We start from the raw sequence: 20,285 nt of genomic DNA, 5'->3' as shown, positions 1-20,285 counted from the left end.
ATCTTAATGAAGATGACAGGCGGGCTTGAGGGCTCTCTTTTGGCGCTGGTGCACACCTGGTGTAGCAGCAGCCTCACAGCTGCTCCGGGACACTCCCGCTGCCCCTGGGCCACGCACTGAGCCCAAGGTTGACCTTCAGAACCTCAAAGGGGAAGCCACACTTAACTCCCAACAGAGCTGTAGCTCAAAGATGAGATGGACCTCAAAGATGGGTCGCTGAGGAGGGTATAGTGTACAACTAAATTCGAGCTATGTTTTAGGATGTGAAGAGATTGAGTTCAGCCAGCTTATCTTCAAGGAAGACTTCCTCCGTGACCGCTACTTCGGGGACCGCCTACGAGGCCAGATCGCCACGGAGGAGCTGCACTTTGGAGAAGGCGTCCACCGCAAAGCCTTCCGCAGCAAAGTCATGCAGGGCCTCCTGCCTGTCTTCCAGCCTGGCCACGCCTGTGTGCTCAAGGTGCACAATGCCGTGGCCTATGGGACCAGAAACAACGATGAGCTCATCCAGAGGAACTACAAACTCGCTGCCCAGGTGTGTCCACCTGTGCTAAAGATGTCACTTGAGGAGAGAGAGGGGCCATGATAATCAGACTCAGAACTGATGGAGTGGCTCCAAGAGGAGGTTCTTCTCCCTTTGGGGTGAAGGCTGACTGCCGGGAATCATGTCTCAGTTCCGACGAGTACTTCTTGGCCTTGTGCCAGCCAGACGGGGCTCAGCCTCTGTCTGGAGGCGCCTCGCCGGTTCTGACCTGTGCTGAGGTCTTTCCTAGGAAGCTCCGCGACAGCTCTGAGGTTTGAATCTGCTTGGACACCGGATGATATGGAAAGTGGCGGGGGTGGGTGTCTAAGCTGCACTGGATGCCAGGATCCCCAAAGACAGCTAAAATCAGGAGTGGTTTCTGGACTGTTTCATTTTGGACGGAGGGGGTTGGGGGTGGGATATATTAAGGAGGACAGGACAGAAGCATCTGCCCCATATCCTGTCTTCCTGAGTTTGGTTCAGTGTCAGCCCATAAGCCATGAAGGGAGAGCGCCCCGAGTCTCCAGCTAAGTCCCCACCTCTCTATGCTGGTGAGTCACAGAACTCTGGTGGCGAGAGGGGAGGAGAGCACTACCTGCTCTCCCTGCCCCCCTCCCAGCTTGGTCCATGAGCTTCATTCTTGACACCAGCGCTGGCTAAACTTTCAGAAACCGCGGGTCTACCTCTTTTACAAACCAGATGCCCTTTTACAATTTCTGTCTACAAAATGAGTAGACTGGACTTAGGTGACTATCTCGGGTGCTGTCAAGCATTTGCCGCCCCTGATTCTCCCCGATGTGGCTGTGTCACGTGGGACTTGGTGCTCATGGAGGCAGCCCCTCTTCCGCGGGGAGAGGATTTTGCCAATTGTATTTCATTCTCCACGCCCACCCCTCTTTTTCCTTTCTTTCACCGAGTACTCCTCCCATCTCAACTATCACCTGGCCGTGCCCCAACATGCAGACTCCCACTCAGAAATGCCTTACAGAGTGGAAAGCAGAATCCGATTTGCTTTTCCTACACCAACAATCTTATAAAGACGTTCACTCTTTCCAACTCAAATTACACTGTTGAAGAAAAACCTCAATGGGGGAGCTCACAGGAAACCCTGCGAGCCCCAAGCTTGACCTGACATCTGGCCGAGGGGCCAGTCCTGCTTAGTTCAGGGATGAACTTCAGACATGCAGTTCTACAGAGTTTGTAATTCAGGGACACCTGGCCCCTGAGACCACTTGACCTTCACCTGCAGGTCTCGTTCCTGCAGGTCTCAGAGCTCCCCACGAGTGGCCAGCTCTGGGTGGCAGTCATTGTTGCGTCTGTGCCCACGACTGGGGATAGGTTTGGGAATCCATCAGCTTTGCCTCTATTAGGGAGTCTGATTAGTTTCACCAAACCACTCTCTGAATTTCCTCTAATCACTTGACTTCCCCATGTGTTTGGGTGATACAGGAATGCTACGTTCAGAACACTGCCAGATACTATGCTAAGATCTACGCTGCCGAAGCTCAGCCTCTGGAAGGCTTCGGGGAAGTGCCAGAGTAAGTATGTGTCCCCTCTCCTGTACTTCTGCCTCTGACTTGTTGGGGACTTAGGGGCAGGGCCTGGAGGGAAGACAGGGTGAGAAGGACCAGTAAGACAAGCATTTTGATTGGTCTCTCTGGAAACTGTGAGGACACCCATGGCTGCTAGCTCTCCTGTTCTTCCTTGGGTCACCAGAAGCTTACAGAAGGATACTTGTTAAGTATTCTTTAAATAAATGTATGTGTGGATGGATGGGTGGATGAATTCAATAAATGTACCTATCGTGTTAAATCAGAAAGAAGATCTCTAATCTCAGGAATATTACATTATTTGAACAATAAGCAAATATAAGAGAACACAGGAATACTACAAAGTGATTAGCCCTATGATGAAAATAAAATATGGTGCCATGTCCAGAAAGAGTGAATTGGGGGATCAGGATTATGGGAACGTGATACCCAGTTCCTGGAGTTCAACAGAGATAAATTAACAGATTACTTTTACCCACTCACAGACGATTTGTTCACCCAGGCAAATGTTGGCACCCTACTGCTCTGAAGGTGGATTAGGGCATTTCGCTATCTAAGACCCCTTTCCTTCCTGACCAGGGGAGAGTGTGAGACCATGGGGCTGGTGATAGCTTATGGAGGGCAAAGTCCCTGCAAAGGAAGGCGGGGATGATTCTTTTAAAGGATGGAGAGGCAAGAACATGCTTGTGGCTTTTGAGGCAGAGAGAGGAAATAAAGAGATGATAATAATCAACGGAAGACAAAACCTGAGACCAGGGATTGGCAAACCTTTCTGCAAAGGGCCAGAGAGTAACTATTTGGGGCTCTATGGTCAAGAGGCAAAAGTCAAGGCTGTTATGTAGATCCTTAGGTTACAAATCCTTATTGATGTATTTTAAAATAATAATAATAATTGAATATAATTGTTGATATATGTTTGCTAAAGAGAAGAATGAAATTCTTTTTTTTTTAAAGTAACATTTTGCTTAATTGGGGTTCAGCGTGTGTTTCCTATGACCAAAACAATTGCAAATGTTCCTCTGTAAAACTCATCCTTAGCTCATGGGTGGAATGAAAACAGGCATCGTGCTGGGTTTGGCCCATAGGCAGCTGTCGGCATAGCTCCTCCTGCAGGGAGGGGTGGGTGAGAGACGAGAGCAATGCCCAGGCAGGCGGGAGTCTCAAGGCTGCGGAGAAGTGAGGAACCAGCAAAGGAGACAGAGACAAAGTAGCTGGGGAAGCAGGAGGAAAACCAAGAGGAAGGGAGTTTCTGGAAGCCATGGGAAGGTGTTTCAAAAAGAAGTGAGAGCAACTCAGTCAAGAGCCACTGAGAACAAGTAAGATGAGAGCCAGTGAGAGGCCATTAATTAGACTCAGCCACATGGTGCTCACAGTGCCATTGATCAAAGCTTCTTTAGTGGGAAAGCGTCGTGAGGTGGGTGCAAGAGAGGATGGGAGGGAGAGGTTGGAGGCGGTGCGTCTACAACTGCCTTGAGTTTTCATGTAAGCTCAGGGTCCATGCGGTCCACGGAGATACTGCAGCGTGTTGCTATGCCATTGAGAATGATGCTGCAGAAGGAAAAATCTCCGGGGCAATATCCTTGAGAGGGATTCGGATCGAGGCCCCAGTGGGAGAGAAGGTTCGAGCAGGAGCAAAGAGGGTTCCTCCTGCACAGGAGGGACGGGAAGGCGGAGGGTGCGGGAGCAGACCTTGGGAGATGGGAATACGTGGGATGGCGGCTCTGGGTGTTCTGTTCCTATTGAGTGCTCCCAGTGGAGCAGGAAGCAAGGGCATCAGCTGAGAGTGAGACTGTGGGAGGACGCGGGGGCCGGTAGAGGCCAGTGGAGCAGGTATGAAATAGCCGGCTAGGACGGGGTGACCGTGGGTGGGTTAGTGCCGGAAGATGCATTTAAGGCCTGACCCTTCTCCGCTTCCAGCTGCCATCACTACCACAGAGCTTCCTATCTGGGCTCCTGCGTCTGCTCTTGTCCTTGCACAGTCTGCCCACACGCAGTGGCAGAGAGTCATCCTGGAAACACAGAAGTTTGATCATGCCACTCCTTTGCCCAACACCCTCCAATAGCTTCTCGTCCAATTCAGCACAAAGGGCAGAGTTGTCAAATGGCCAACCAGACCCCCAAGGTCTGGCTTCGCGTTCCCTCTGTCCCCACTCACCTCCCATGTCCTCTCCTTGCTCACTGCCCTGCAGCCACATGGGCCCCTCACTGCGCTTTGAACAAACACATCAGGAGCCTTTTCCATATGTCACTCCTTCTACCTGGAAGACTCTTCCTGTAGATATAGTCATGCTCCTCCACCCTCACTTCCTGCAGGTCTCTGCTCAAGTATCCTTTATTAGCAAGGCCTCCCTAAGTAAAATCAGCCCCTTCCCTACTCCTGGACCTCCCACCTTCTCTCCACAGCTGTATTTTTTCTCTGGCACATAGCAATATACATTTACTTGTTTACTGCCTGTCTCCTTCATGTAAGTGTAAGATCCGTAAGAGCAGAGCCTGTTTGCTTTACTGCCGTTTTCTGGAATAGAGTCTGGAAGAGTGTCTGACACCTGGAAGCAGCTGAATGAGTGTTTGTTGATTTGTGACCTGAATGGAAGGAAGGAAGGACCGAAGGAAGGCTGGGAGGTTGGACATATAATGGACGGATAGATGGTTTACAGTCACATGACCAAGGGGTCATTGACATATGACTACAGTGAGACATCCATTTCTACGCTAACAATTCAGGAGGAGTTTCTGACCAACTCTAGGGACAAATAAAAACCAGAAACACATCCTTTTACTCAGTAAAAAAATCATTGCGGGGGCGGGGGGTTTAGTCTAATCTAATGGAACCCAGGGGTTTATTCTGCAGCTCCCTGCCACTCCAGGTGAGGAGAGCATGCCCCCCAAAGTCTTTATTCCCATCGGGGAGCATGACATGTGCCCATGTTCTCTTCCCTTCCAGGATCATTCCTATTTTTCTTATCCATCGACCTGAGAACAACATCCCATACGCCACGGTGGAGGAGGAGCTGATGGGAGAGTTTGTGAAGTATTCCATCAGGGATGGGAAGGAAATCAACTTCTTGAGAAGAGACTCGGAGGCTGGTCAGAAGTGCTGCACCTTCCAGCACTGGGTGTACCAGAAAACGGGGGGCTGCCTCCTGGTCACCGACATGCAGGGTGAGGAAAGTAGTCTGGCCTTGGCTCGGGCCATGGAGGCCCTCGCCGGTCCTGGGGGAGGGGGAGGGGTGTGGGGGCTGCCTCTAAGCGCCTTCACCAGCAGGGGGTGTTACGAAAGTCTCATCAGAAACAAGGTGTGACAGAGGAGCCAGAAATGATCAGCCAAATGGAGCCATAAAGTACATGTTCATCATTCATGCCAATTACAACAGGCAACCAAAGATTGACTTTCTTGCATCCTCAGCAGGCGCAGATTTGGAAGTATACACGGGAATCCGGATGTGCCGAAAGTTAAACTAAGATGTAATCATTCATTCTTGATAGGGGAAAGGGTCTTTCAGAGTTACTTTAGATTTCGAGCTCCCTTGGTGAATTTGCAGCATGTTTTCAATGTATACACACATTTTTTATGAGTACGCTGAATACGATTGTTGTGTGAAGTGAGGATGTCATAATTAGGTTCCCCACAGAAGCAGCCCTGAGGCAAGTCACAGTTTGGGGGTCCCCAAGACCCCCGTCAGGTTCATTCGTTTGCAGGAAGGACTCACAGATCTCAGAGAAGCTGTTATACTCGTGGTTACAGTTTATTGCAGCCAAAGGACACAGATTCACAGCAACGAAAGGCAGAGGTGCGTGGGGCAGAGTCTGGGAGGGACCAGGTAGAGGGTCCCAGGTGTCCTTTTCTGGCAGAGCCATGGGGACAGTGCTTACTTCTCCAGCCATGACATGTAGCAACACGCATGGACAGCTGCCAACCAGGGAAGCTCACACGAGCCTTGGCGTTCGAGTTTTTATCAGGTTCCATCACACATGCATGACTGGCTGCCCATGAAATTGACCTCAGCCTCTAGCCTCTCCAGAGGTCATGCTGACTCTACTTGGCCCAAGGTACCAGGTAGACAAAGCTACTCTTATCAGGCTGGACATTCCAAGGGTTTAGAAATGAACCCCGAGGAGCTGGATGAGGCTTGAACCTTTGGTCCAGGTCTGCCCTTTACTGCATGCACATAAATGTTCAAGTACAAATAGGTGAGAGGGGACCCCAGTAAACTCTGGGGGGGAAGCGGAGAGGTGTAACAGGGAGGGAAGGGAGGGAAGGGGGGACCCTCCCAGGGTGGCCAGTCACCGCTGTGGGCAGCTGACACTCACGCCCCCCGGGGAGCCTGCTTTGTGCAGCGCGCGAGTCTCAGAATCCCCGCCCCCAGGGGTGACCGCCTTTCGTTACCAGCGGAGGGCGCCACCTGCACACGGGCTAGCCGAGCAGAGCCGAGCAGAGCCGAGCAGAGCCGAGCAGCCTCTTGCGATCAGAGAAAGTTCTCAGGCAGAGATGCTGGCCGTGCACCGGGAGGCGGGGCCAGCTGCACAGAAATGGCTAGTGTGAGGGCAACGGGTGCTGCGCCGACAGCTCTGCCGCAGGCCTTCCTATTCCTTTTCCCTTCCAAATGATCAAGAAATAGCTGAACTGTAACCGTATGCCTGCCAAACGCCAGGCATTGCCCTGGACACCGATCCTAAGACCTAGCAGGAGCAGGTGGCGAAAGCCAGGCTGCCTGTGGGCTCTGGCCCCTGCTCCTGCCCTTGCTGGCTGCTAGCCTTGGGCAAATTGCTCACCCCTCTGTGTGCCTCAGTACTTTTCACATGGGGCTGTGGTGAAGACTAAATGAGGTAGCAAAACAGTCAGTGAGGCACATGTTCCCTAGTTTAAAAAAAATGCTTGTTTTGAAATAACCGTAGACACAGGAAGTTGCAAAAATGTACAGAGAGGTCCCTATGGACTCTTCATCTAGCTTTGCCCAATGCTAACATTTTACAGGACTATAGTGCATATCAAAAGCTGGAGGTTTGCCCTGGCTGGTGCAGCTCAGTGGATTGCACATCAGCCTGAGAACCAAAAGGCTGCTGGTTTGATCCCCGGTCAGGACACATGCCTGGGTGGAGGGCCAGGTTCCAATTTGGGTGCGTGGGAGAGGCTACCGATGGATGTTCCTCCTCACACATCCATGTTTCTTCCCCTCTTTTTCTCCCTCCTGTCCCCTCTCTCTAAAAATAAATAAATAAAATCTTAAAAAAAAACAAAACCAGACCCAGAGACTCACATTGGCACAATCTGACTACAGACTTGCATTGGATTTCGCTAGTGTTTGTACAAGCAGAGGGGTCCAAGGCTCGAACTTGTGACTCCTGACTCCAAACCCCAAGCTCTTTGCACAAACCCATAGTTTTACAAATTGGCCAGAGATTTCCAAGTGCCTCCAGAAGCCCAAGGCTCCTGTGAGGGGCTCCTCGAAAGCCAGATGGAAAGCACCGCATCACCGTCTTGCAGATGGGGCTGCTCTGCAAGCTGCAGGCAGCCACCCCGGCGGCTTTAAGAGACTTCCCAGCCACACGCTCACCAATGTGGTTTCGGCAGACTGCTATCTATTCTAATTAGGCTATGCTGTGCAATCAGACGCTCCCCATCTTTTCTCTTTCAGGGTTCACTTTGCATTAAATAGAGTTCTCCCGCCGCAAAGTAACACCCTGGAGCTTCATGCACAGCTAGTTTCATGTCCAGGCGCTAGTAAACAACCCTGGTAGAACATTACCTCTCTCCGTAAATGAGGTGTACGGTTTAATGGGGTGTTTCATGATGGCGTTTATTTACCCTCTGCAGCTGCTGCTGGGAGAAATCTCTTCAGGGCCATCCTCATTATGGCACGAGAGAGCACATCCATTCCCTAAACAACATCCATATTTTATAAATTGAGACACTGGAATTAGCATTAAATAAACACACAGACCCAAACTCAACCATTACCTTCTCTGACTCTTAAAAGCTATCCCCTCCCTGGTGCCTTTGCTTGTTGATAGGATGGTGGCAGATCCCGCAGTTTTGAGGAGTGACAGCCAGACCCTAAGACATGCACACGGGGGAGGCACCTCGGGTTCCGAAGAAGTTGTCACCCAAAAGACCCAAGAACTCAAATTCTGGAGGACGAACTCGTATTGCTGCTTACTTCTTTCTTTCCAACAGAGACAACCTGAAAAGGATTATTACCCCCAACACAGCTTAATAGCCGCACACTAGAATTTAAATTATTGTCCTGTTGAGACCTGTAATAACCTTGGTTGAATTGCTGGCAAATTATTAAACCAAGAGAGAGATGTTACCTTTTAGAAATCATATTCAATTTTTCTAAATTGTAAGTGACAGCTGGGAACTGTGAGAAGCAAGAAAAGCAATTCTCAAGTTCAAGGACCTTTTGCCAAATGACTTTTAAAATTGGACTTCTGTGCAGCTTAGAGCTGCGATTTTTCCACTCTGACTTTCCACAAAAAGAGATGTCCAAAGAGGGCTTTTGCAATTTGGTGTTAAGCACAGTCCTGTGAGGAAAGCTATGTGAAGCATTTCTGCAAATGGGCTAGCTGTTAGTGGCTTTAAAAGAATGAGATGGATTCTTGGCCACCTGTGAAACAGGCTTTTAAAATGCTCACCAGGTCACCCCAAGCGCCGTGTCTAAGTAATTCAGCCCACAGGTGTGCAGCGGGAAGGCAGGGCTGACGAACCAGCCCGCCAGCAGCATGGCCCTTATTTTGGCCGTGGGCCAGGCTCAGAATCCGTCTGAACCTTGTAGGGCCCCTTTCCTGAGCCTCAGAAAACAGCGCTCTGTGGGTTTGCCATCAGGCCAGACCTCAGGGCTGGCTTTGGCGGATGCTGCTTCCTTCGTCCACAGCCCAGCCTGGTTTCTGTGCGGCCAGGCCCCTCAGTGAGCAGGTCTCCTGCTGGCCGGGAGTTGGGGATGGATACAGCCATCCCAGCCTGGCTCCGATAGGACAAGTGTCGCAGCAAGTGAGGAGCAGGCAAGACTCAAGCCTGGTGTCTGGCTGGTCTGGACAGACTGGAAGGGTAGTATGGTGGGCTCCAAAAGCCCATCTTGAGGTTGCGATGGCGAGGCTGAAGCAGAGGTCTGCCGGGTTGAAACAAGCGCCAAAGCCCCCACCCAAGGGAGGCGGGTCTCCCCTGAGCTGCGGTGTCCGCCGAGGCCTGCCTTCCCAGGTCCGGGCCCGCGAGGCTGATGCATGTCGGAAAGTCTGTCGGCCTTGCCAGAAAGGGGACCTGGCTCATGGAGCCACAGAGCATGTGTCTGTGCAGGACCAGGCTGCCAGGGCAATGCCCCCACGCCCCGCCCCACCCCGCCCTTCCTGAGCATCCGTGTAACACCTGTTCTGTCTCTGCCCTCCCTTCCTGCAGGTGTGGGAATGAAGCTGACCGACGTGGGCATAGCAACACTGGCTAAAGGGTAAGTAGGAAAAAAAAAATCCAGTACATCTTATCCTTCAGCTCTGGGCTCCCAAACACCTTCCAGGCAGACGCTGTTCGACCGATGTGGGCAGAGCAGATTTCTTGTTCTCACTGTGGGTGACAAATGTTCTTGGATGAATTCAGTTCATTTCTCTCACTTACCTAAAACATGTATGGACTTTGTCCTCCCAGGAAAACACAGTTGTGTCCTAACTTTGAAACAAGAACTCTGCAAAGGCACTTCAAGATTAATTACAAACAGGGAGGCCATGGGGGGTGGGGGCTGGGGTATGCCAACACTTTTGGGATTTCTTTTAACTATGAATGTTTGATTTTCTACATTTAACATCTTTACTATTAGAAGTGTCAGTAAAATATATATATATATATATATATTTATTTATTGACCCATCATTTGAATGCAATAAATTCAGTTTGCATATTTTTATATATTTTCCCCCAAAAGTCCTTTGGGCGGCGCCCAGACTTCCATGGTGGCTACAGGAGCAAATGGCTCTGCCAGGGCTCTGCGTAGTTACCCGACTTGTTGCTGATGGTTCTCTTTCCCGGTGCTTGCGCGGAGCGTGCCCAGACCCGATGGCACCATCACAGCTTTCTGGGGCATCTCTAGCACACTGTGCCTGCTCGCGGCCTTGCTTGACCATGGCCCGGAAGGCAGGCTCCTTTGGTTCTTGGGAAAAACGGCGGGCTGGGATGGAGCCACTGTTGCCTTGCCCACTGCCGCTGTTCCCAGGCACCAAGACCGCTTGTCAGGATGAGGGAGTAGAGGGCAAAGGACTTGCAGAAGGCATGGCTTCTGTTTGAAAATGTAGCTGCTATTATTGTTCTGTTTGGGCGAGGCCAACAGATCAGGAGGTGATCACTGTTGAAAAGACAGTTATTACAGTTCCCGAGAGGAGGGGGCGGGCCATGTAACAGGGGGCGGGTAGGTTGGCAGAGGCAAAGCAGCAGCCTCAGTCGGGGGAAATACGAGCAAGGCCCCTTATTGTGGGCTCTGCAGGAAGGAATGGGTTGTCTAGTTCGAACATTTTCAGTGGGCCCTGGGGTGTAGGGACTGTCCCTAGTTGTCTGGTATCTGCCCCGGGGAGAAAGTGGCCCTGACTGTGAAACTCCAATGGAGGAGGAGGGGGGTGGAAGGCTCTGGGTTGGTTGGTTTGTATATGAAAGAAGGCATTCTGGGAGGCCAATCATTTACTCTCTCTAGGAACTGGCCAGCCCTGGGGAGGGGCAGTCTCTCCAGGTCCAGCAAGGCCCCAGATGCCAAAGCATCGGAAATACAGAAAATAAGACCAAATGGTTAATACAGCTTTCTCTCCCGAGCTGGTAACAACTTATCGGAGTGAGCATTCTGGTTATTTCAGCTCGTTGGCCTCAGCAGCGCTTTAACAAGTAAACTAATATCCAACCTTAATGAAGGACAGAGTAAAGGAGAGGGATTTGGGGAAAAAGTGGACAGGGGACGGCTTTTTTTGTTTTAATCCTCACCTGAGGATATGTTTATTGATTTTAGAGAGAGAGATGGGGTGGGGGAGAGAGAGGCACTGACTGGTTGCCTCCTGTATGTGCCCCACCTGGGGATCAAACACGCAACCTTTTGGCGCATGGGACAATGCTCCAACCAACGGAGCCGCCATTTCTTTTACCCTTCAGATCAACAAGTCTGAATCGACTGAACTTTGGTCCTAGAACTTAGATGCAGTTTGGATATTTTTCTTCTGAAAAGCTGCTCAGAATAAGACAATTTGGTGTCAGGACTCTCTCCACCCCTCGCACTGACCAATGATCTCAAAGTCAGGGAAGCTGGTCATGGCCTGGGGCTTGGGAAGACAGCACGTCGGGAGTGGGGATGATATAGTGGGGGAAAGGTGGTTGCAGAGAGAGACTTGGGTTTAAACTTCAGTCCCGCCACTGCCTTTGAGTCAGTCCCCTGCTGGCAGCCTTGCTTCTTGTGTCACAGGCCTTTCCTGGCCTGTGTGATGAAGAGGGCAACTGGACACCCCGGTTTCTCCAGGGTGGTGCCCTTGCCTGCGTGCTGTCCTAGCAGCCCATCTAGCTAGGAACCGGTACTGGCCAGGGGCCCCCATTTAGAAAAATTATATAGTGCCCTCATTTATGAAGAGACTGCTCCGGACCCCAAAAGAATTTCCCGAGTAAAGCTTTCCTCGACGGACGCCATGTTCTCTGCGGAACGTTACAAACTCGAGCGTCATCCAGATCTGGCTTGAATGCTGGGATCTTGTCTTGCCGGCTATGTGGGCATGTGACGCTAAGTTCTCGAGGCCACTGGTCTACAGAATGGGGACCCAGGGGGCTGTCTCGAGGATTCCCCCAGTGAATCTACATTGAGTCCCTGAAGCTCCCTATGTACTTGATAAATGGCAGTTTCCTTTCCCTGCCATGCCTCAGCCGGGCACCAGAATAGTCAGATTTCATGCCGCCATTTAGAACTTGCTACCAAATCAGAGCAGAAGCTTGCCCAGGAAGTTTCAAAGACTAAGACAAGCTTAAGGGCATGATTACTTAAGATATCTTTTAAAAGCATCTTAACAACTTCCAGGAACCCAGATCACATTTTTCTCCTAATTTGAAAAGAAATCCAATGCCTTGGTTTTGTTCTTAGCTTTCATGTGACTTGTCTGGCCTGGGACAGCTGCCCAAGACCCATTAGAAGAACTGATGGCTGGAGCCTGGTGCAAAATGCTGTCTATAAAGTGTTACCTACCGTCTTCCCTCCCGAGTGGTGGTCAGGGAGCTGGAGGTGGGAAAGAAGTGTGTTGTGAAGAGCCCGAGAGCTTCGAGGTGGATATTAGATCATCCTGTTTCTTGTTTCTTTTTAAAAGATTTTATTTTTAGACAGAGGGGAAGGGAGGGAGAAAAAGAGGGAGAGAAACATGGATGTGCGAGAGATACATCGATGGGTTGCCCCTCACATGCCCCCAACTGGGGACCTGGCCTGCATCCCAGGCATGTGCCCTGACTGGGTATCAGACCGGTGATCCTTCAGTTCGCAGGCTGGCGCCCAGTCCCCTGAGCCATACCAGCCAGGGCTATTGCTTCTTTTTAGATTTTTCTTGAAGCTTTCCCTTTTAAGTCACAATTTTTTCCCCCAAGAGAAACATTTCTTAGAAGCCCAGTTAAAAATACTGATAAAAGGGGAACCTCCAATCGGAGTGTGAGGGGTGATTGGCAGATTCCCTCAGAGGCCCCTGGGAACCACTCTGCTCGGGCGTAAAAATCACCAACCACGTCCAACCTTCTTACGTCCCAAGTGAGGAGCAGGGGGTGCAGGCGAAGGGAGAAACCTGCCTGAAGGCCGACGCTGCCTGAAGCAAGGCGACCGAGGGAAAGGGCGGCTCCCCTGCATTCAGGGGTGAGACTCGACTGAAGAAACCCTCCCGTGGGAACCAATGCTGCAAAGCAGAGCTCAAACAATGAGGAGAGACTTGGAAAAGGTTGTGATCCAAAGGCAGCTTGCAGACAGGCTGAGAGAGGTCGGGGGAAGCAAGGAGAGAGTCAGGGAAGGCAAGGTTGGGGCGCGGAGCATTGTGGAGGGCTTCCAGAGAGCAGGAGAGGAGATGGATGACGAAGCAGCAACGAAGCTCATGCTCTTTATTCTTAGCAAATGCCCTCCAGATGCTCAGCGCGCCCACGCCTGAAGGCGGACCGGCACTGCCCTGAGAAGCCGTGCTCTGTGTAGGCAGCGGTACCAATGATTGTTTAACTGCACTAGGAAGCTCTCAACAGGTGGATGGAAGAAGCAATGAGGAAGCAAATCTGACTTGCTTTAGTAAGAACCAACAATGATAACAAGAATAAACAATACTCTGAATTAGTTAGAACAGGAAGGAAAAGTCCTCCCAGATTTGGGGCCCACCCTTTTCTGGCCTTGGCAGGATCTTCTGCAGGCGGAGGGGACACGGGGTCACTTAAAGGAAATACTCCACGCGTCTCAATCTGGACCATGGCTGCTGCCACCATCAATGCGACCTGTCTGGTTCCCTTGTTTAGTGAAGTCAGAGGGCATGGCCCTATTTTGAGGGTAAATAGTTACTTATTATCTCATAAGATAAAACAGGGAACTGTCAGGATTCATTTTTTTCAATGCAACTTCACCTGAGAGTATGATCCTAAGAACAGAAATGTGTTGTATTTGTCCTCGGAACCAGCAATGGGACTGTGTCTGGAAACGCACCCACAATCCTTTGGCAGTGTTGAGTATGAAAATGGCAAGTTGTGAAGTCTGGCGAATAGGATTGTTTGGATACCTAACAATCCATTTTCTAGGCAGACCCCACAAGACACTACCTGCGGAACATTTCCAATTTGAAATTGCTCTCTGGAGAGGAGAAGGAAAAATGCCTAATTCTGTAACTGGGGATTTGGTCACTTAACCTAATCAAACCAAACCAAAACCAGTGTAAACCGGCGCCTGCAGGCGAGCAGACCTGCAGGAGACCCGGTGGGTCCTGAGAACACTCGCCCCTCCCTAGCCAGCAGCTGAGGAAATGGCGAGATTGTCATTTCACCACCAGAGGGCATCAGAGCCAACACTTTTGCCCCCTGTAGTCTCCTTGCAAAGCCCATTTCACGTTGCAGATTGAAGCCAAACAAAGAGATGTACCCTGAGCAGGTTTCTTCCCAGTCAGTAAGCACTGGACCAGGATGGGATTGGTGTGAATAGCCACAGAGGACACCCCTCAGCATAGCCACCAGCTAGCGTCGCGTCTTCCTGCTTTTGGAAGAAAGAGTGAGGAGCCGGAAGGCGTGTGGCAAGAAACCACATTCAAAAGAAGCCTGGACAGAATCAGGAATGGCTCCTTCCCCACATAGCAGCGAATGGGAGGTGACAAGGGCCCAAATAGCAAGGCAGACGCCGCATGGTGAGGACAATGGCCACGAGAAAGCAGGCTCCGCTGGCCCCCGTGTGCCCAGCTCTCCTCTGCACGCCGCGGGAAAGAGGAAGGATTAGAATCAACCCCCACGTTCAGTCAGGCCCCAGCTTTATCCTCCATGTGCACACACGCATACACGCGCACGCACACACCAAACCAGGGTTTTACTTCAATGCTATGCCCTTGTCACCATTCCCCATAAATAAAAATTTTCTGTAGAAAGGACGTGAAACGAAAACTTGAGTGATAAACAGCTTCTGGCTGGCTTCCAAAAGGGTTACCGCCATATGGGGACGCTCTTTAGGCTTTCTTTTTCTCATCTAGTTTTCCTTAACCGAGCCCTTTATGAAGCCAGACAAGCACTGCGATTTCTTCCATGCAACCAGAGCTGGAAGTGTCCGCAGCCTTGCTCTGCCCCTCCCCGCCCCCCAGGTGTGTTGGGAAACTAGGAATTGCCCAGGAAGCTGTAATAAGCTGAATCAGAAGGGGGTCATGCTGTCAGCTGGTGATGTTTGTATGAGAGGAAAGAAAAAGGAATAGTTTTTGAGCAAGAAATCCACCTAGTACAGGTTCAACACGTAGGGAATCCAGGCTTACCTGGGAGATACTGTGGGTTTGGGTCCAGACCACCCCAATACAGCCGGGCACCATCTTTTTGCTGGTGGAAGGTCTCGCCTTCCGTCTGTAAAGACACAGCACCTGTAAGGCACAGTCACATGCGATGTGCCTGGATTGAAGAAATCTGTGTTGAGTGAGGGCAGGGATCGTGGAAAATAGCTTCCTAGCTCCCCCCAGAACTGGAACATTACAGTGCGATTCGATGATGTTGTGTGACACAAATTTCAAGGAGAGAAGATAGAGTTGTGTTCCAATTTCAATATGAAGATGTTTCCCAGGCCAAGAGGGATGGCTGAGGTCATTCACACCACAGTCTACCTCCGTCTCTGCGCTGCTCCACCTGGGCTTGGTAGAAGGTCACGCCCCACCCCAGACCCGCCCAGCACAAACCAGCATTCTAACAAGATCCCTGGGTGATTTGCATGCCCCTCCCATCCAACAGAAAAGATATTTGAGAAAAGATTCCATTGGGTGATGCTCAGTGGAATAGATCCATTGTTCCATTCCTGGAGGCAGTGAGTGAGGATGGGTAGATTAACATAAAGGTGATGGGCTAGCAAAGTATGTTAAGTTGAAGTGAAAGACAAAAAGATCCAGCTAGTAAAATCCCACAGAGATAAAGTTTCTGAAATTGGAAATGTGTGGGAAAGTTCTCAAGCGCAAGGTTCTTTATTCCGTTGTATTATTTCGTAGGGCCGCCATAACACATTAACACAAGCTGGGTGTCTTTAAACAACAGGAGTTTATTATCTGGCAGTTCTGGAAGTCAGAAGTCCGGAATCTAGATGTCAGCAAGGTGTGAGCAGGTCGGCGCCTCGTGGGGGCTGTGAGGGAGAAGGGTTTCCACGCTCCGCTCCCCGGCGTGGCTGCCTTGGCATCCTTGGCTTGTAGGTGCATTGCTCTAATCTCCGCCTCCGTCGTTGCGTGGTATTCTCTCTGCGAGTTTATAACTGTTCTCCCTTCTTACATAGTCACCAGCAATATTGGATTAAGGACCCACTCTCCTCCAGTATGACTTCGTCTTAATGACATCTGCAATGACACTATTTCCAAATAAGGCCACATTCCGAGGTTCTGGGGAAAACATGCCTTTTGGAGGGGAATTCAACCCGTTACGCCCACCCAACAAGAACAAAATGGCGAGTGTCTGCAGTGGGAATTGTGCTGGAGGGTTGTCACAATACTATGCATTTGTGGTCTCCTCCCATCCCCAGGGCGACAGATGGTACGTGTGGCAGGCAAGCGGGCCAGAAGCCAGGGAGCCTGTACATCCCACTGCTCGGTGTCACACCAGAGCTTGGTGCCAGTAAACTCCGGGCTACTTCCTTGAAAAACACAAAAGATGCTGCCCTGTTTTCTCCCTAGACAATGACAGAGGCTGTGAGTCTGAGAGAAGAGAGGTCAAAGCAGAAGCCAGGCTGAGAAAGGGACCAAACTGAGAGAGGAGAAAGACTTTTAATTCTCTAGATGCTGCATATAAAAATAAAAAAATCCAATATTGCGTGAGATGCCGAGTTGAGCATCCAAAATTAGACCAAGAAAGAGAAGTTCAGAAATGTGGTCTGGAGACCCCCTGGGCCAAGGTGAGGCAGCTCTGAGGATGGGGCTGGTGTCCATTCATTTGTTACCTTGGCCTTTATTGAAAAGCCTTCCCTGGACAGGTCTTAGAGGCACGAGGTACTGTCCTGGAGGAGACCTGTCTGCGCAGGGAAGATGTGAGGCGCGGATGCAGGGGAGAGGCTAGAGAGCAGAGCCAGGATGGAGCGGGCCGGGTGGGCTCCATGGCAATGCACTTGAGCCGGGGCTCGAAGGGCACTGGGGCCTGAGAAGGACCTCCCAAATTGTGCGTGACCACGCTCAGCCTTCTGTGGTGACCTCTGTCCCCAGTCCCCGCTGCCTTCCTCTGACTTTCTGTGAGGACTCTGAGGACAGAAGGTACGTGGAGGGAAAGAAGGAGCCCAATTCCTGGGGAAAAGTCTGGGCCCTGGGGCTACTCAGGAGGGCAGACCCTGCTGGGTTGAGTCCCAACTCAGCCTTTTCCTCATTTTCCTCAACACGTGCCGAAGGACTCACTTGTTACCTGGTGTCACACAGTCGCCACCAGGCAGTGCTGAAGAAGCCATGGCCGAATTTTCTGGGTCGTCATGGTGTGAATTAGTGCTTTCTCTCTGCTGAGGCCAGTTGTTGCCTGAACGTCTCAAAAGCCTCCAGGCAGCCTGAGACAGATGACCATGACTTTTTCCAGGGCGCTTGAGCAGGGAGGCTGTCCCTGCCCCGATCTTCCTCGTTTGTCTGAGAAGCTCAGGAACAGAGTTGAGACAAGCAAGGCCTCCGTTGACAGCAGGGCAGGACGAGAGGTCTCATCAGACCCGGGGACCTCGTGTCCTGCTGGGGAGAGGCAGTCAGGCTGGCGGCTCGGGATCAGTCTTTCCCGTCGTGTCCTGCGGGAGAGGACAGGGTGGAAAGAGGACTGTCGGGAGCAGAATTTTATCACCCTGCTAGATTCAACTCCTGCCTTGGGCTGACTTTTCCGTCAATGAGGGAGCTCGGCTTTTAAAAATGCAGTCATTTTTTAAATAAGAAAACGGATTGCAGACTTTGGGGTAGAGCTGGTCCCTCGCAGAGGGGAGAGGGGGAGGGAGCGACCTGCATCTGTAACACACGCGTCGAGACGGAGCTGCTTGCTGGTGCTTTGGCTCCAGAGATGAAAGAACCCTTTCACTCCCTTAACCCCGCTTGGATTTCATAGGGCAAAGTTCAGGGTCCGGCCCATCCATTCCAGCGGTGATGACCTTGAGGGAGGCTGATTTCTTGTGGCAACGAGCTCCAGATTCAGCAGGATGCCGGCATCTCAGACTTCTGTTTGCCCGGTTGGGTTTGGCCCTTTTAAGCCCGCATGGCCAGAACTCTCCCACCCATCGGGACCAGGTCCAAGGTGTGCAGCCCGTGTGGGCACACGGGACCCCATGCTCAGCAGGACTTCATTTCATGCATGTTCCGCTGTTGTCCTCTTGAAAGCCTGAATAACGTTTGAGCAAGGAGCCCATGTTTTCATTCTGCACTGGGCCTTGCAAATTATGTCAACAGTCCTTTATGCCAGGCACACCCCGCACCGTCCCCTTTGCCTGGCAAATCCCTCGCCCTTCAATCTCAGCGTCAACAGCCCTTCCGCAGGAAGCCCTCACCAGTTACACCGGCTACAGTACTGATAATTATAATAATCAGCATTAATTGAGTGTCACATATCACGTGACATGTAGTGATCTGATGGTTTGTAAGGGCTTTCTCATTTCTTCCTCTCAACCATCTGTCAACTAGCTTTCTTGATGGATCTTGTTCATCTGCGGGTAGGTGGGAGTCTGGAGGGCTTGTCCACTCAAGGAGGACACTCGCCCACCGTGATTGGAGTGGGAAGACACAGTCACTTACAGTTTGAGTATTAAATGTCCCAAGCAAAAGGGACAGCCCCTGAGACCACTCCCAGGCAAGAGGCCCACATGGTCCCTCTTAGAGCCTGCCCGAGTCCAACGCCCAGAGTCCTGTCCTCCTGGGGACAAGGTGGGGTGTCACGGGAGAGAGCTCTGCTGCAGGAGGAAGTCCCGGGGCGCTGCGTCCCAGTCCTCTCTCCCACCACTGAGCTTGGCGTTCTTAAGCTGGTCCTATAACCGCGCCGCCTGAATTTGTTCAATGGTCAATTGAAGGGTCTAAAACTAAATAATTTTGTCTGTCCCCAAAGTTCTAGAATTTTTTCTTCAGAACTTCTGGGTGAAAGGGGCGGCATTTGGATCACCAAGAGACCTTCTAATGTTTATCAAGGTGGTCCAGCACTAGCCACTCTGACTAAAAGGAGAAGGACAATAGCCGCCACCTGTCAGCACCTACCCCACCTGTGCACTCACAGACTTGACCAATAGCTCTGTGCCTTTGCTTAATTCCACAGGATTGGCTTTTTCTATCAAGAGTTGTGTCAGCCACTGGGCTGTTCTTGCCTAATGTGGGAATATGTTTATTTCCACGCACCATTAATTTCTCCTTCCAAAGTTTCTTTTAAGACAGGTGAAGGGTCCTCTTTTCAAAAACTCTGTTCTCTCCCACAGGTACAAAGGATTCAAAGGCAACTGTTCCATGACCTTCATTGATCAGTTTAAAGCGCTACACCAGTGTAACAAGTACTGTAAAATGCTGGGGCTGAAATCGCTGCAAAACAACAACCAGAAACAGAAGAAGCCAAGCGTCATGAAAAACAAAAGTCAGCCGAACTCCACGACAGGGAAGAAGACAGCGTCTGGGATCCCAGGAGAAAAGAAAACCTAGCGTCCCATGGGAATCAGCAGGCACCTCCTAGCAGCACACTGCCGTGTGGGTGGACATCTCACAAGACCCGGGGGGAGCACGGAGCCTGCAGAGAGGGCGGTGACAATCGCGTTCCCTGCTGCCTCTGGAGCCGTCACCCGCCGTCTCCGCTGAAGCGATCTGGAGCAGGGTTTGTGACCGGACTTAGGGAGAGACTGAGTCAATTGTGGTCTCAAGGACCGTCTGTCTTTGTATGTACCTGTAGCATTTTTACCGACCTCGTGTTACGTGTCGATTTGTGTATTTGCACGTGGCTGTGTTGTCCAGGACTTGGTGCTGAGCAGGGTCTGTTCACAGCCCAAATCCTCCCCACTCCCATTCCTAACCTCGAGATTTCTAGGCGCTTCCAGCTGCTCTGTAAACAGAAGATATGAATTCCTTTATCAGGTCAATTTGTCACACTAGTGTCAAATATGCTATTGTGGCTGGAGGTGGCTTTTTGAAACATGAGGCCATTTCCTAACATTATTCACACATCCAGTTTTAATGTTCTGTTTCATTAAATTCATATTTAAACAAAAAGTGTGAAATGCATATATGAGCACAGACACTTGTTCTATAGGACTGGTGCCCGATTTCATGTTCCCCCAGGGTTAGTAATTTTAGCGGAGCACAAAGTATTTGCATCTGTGTTTTCTGATGAATTAAAGCCCATAGTTTACATGAGGGGGTGACTGTGCTGTACGCCCTCTGGCTTTTGATGCACATATAACGGCATGTGTCTTCTGTAACAGTATCGTACAGATGGTTTCACTGCCCCAAAATCATTCCCCAGGCTCCTCCCGGTCCTCCCTCCCCCTAAAGCCCCGGCCGCCACCGATCTGTTCACTGTCTCCATAGCTTTGCTTTTTCCAGAATGTCATATAGTTGGAACCCCAGACTAT

General features: G+C 50.9%; 1 protein-coding gene across 1 annotated transcript in view; it reads left to right on the top strand.

The window, feature by feature from the left end:
- The window catches only part of ALPK2 (alpha kinase 2), an 89,590-nt gene extending 69,667 nt beyond the window's left edge, over positions 1 to 19,923 (top strand). Inside the window, exons 9-13 of the mRNA XM_054583735.1 lie at positions 261 to 535; positions 1,973 to 2,061; positions 5,018 to 5,235; positions 9,467 to 9,515; positions 19,146 to 19,923. Of these exons, the coding sequence (XP_054439710.1) occupies positions 261 to 535; positions 1,973 to 2,061; positions 5,018 to 5,235; positions 9,467 to 9,515; positions 19,146 to 19,362 (848 nt within the window). The 3' untranslated portion in view covers positions 19,363 to 19,923. The remainder of the gene's footprint in view (positions 1 to 260; positions 536 to 1,972; positions 2,062 to 5,017; positions 5,236 to 9,466; positions 9,516 to 19,145) is intronic.
- The last annotated feature ends 362 nt before the right edge of the window (positions 19,924 to 20,285 follow it).

The sequence above is a fragment of the Pteronotus mesoamericanus genome, unplaced genomic scaffold, assembly GCF_021234165.1.
Source record: "Pteronotus mesoamericanus isolate MK-2021 breed Mesoamerican mustached bat unplaced genomic scaffold, CSHL_Meso_final contig_74, whole genome shotgun sequence".
NCBI classification, from domain to species: domain Eukaryota; kingdom Metazoa; phylum Chordata; class Mammalia; order Chiroptera; family Mormoopidae; genus Pteronotus; species Pteronotus mesoamericanus.
Note: the sequence above shows the minus strand (reverse complement) of the source record. Positions and strands in the feature narration are given on the sequence as shown.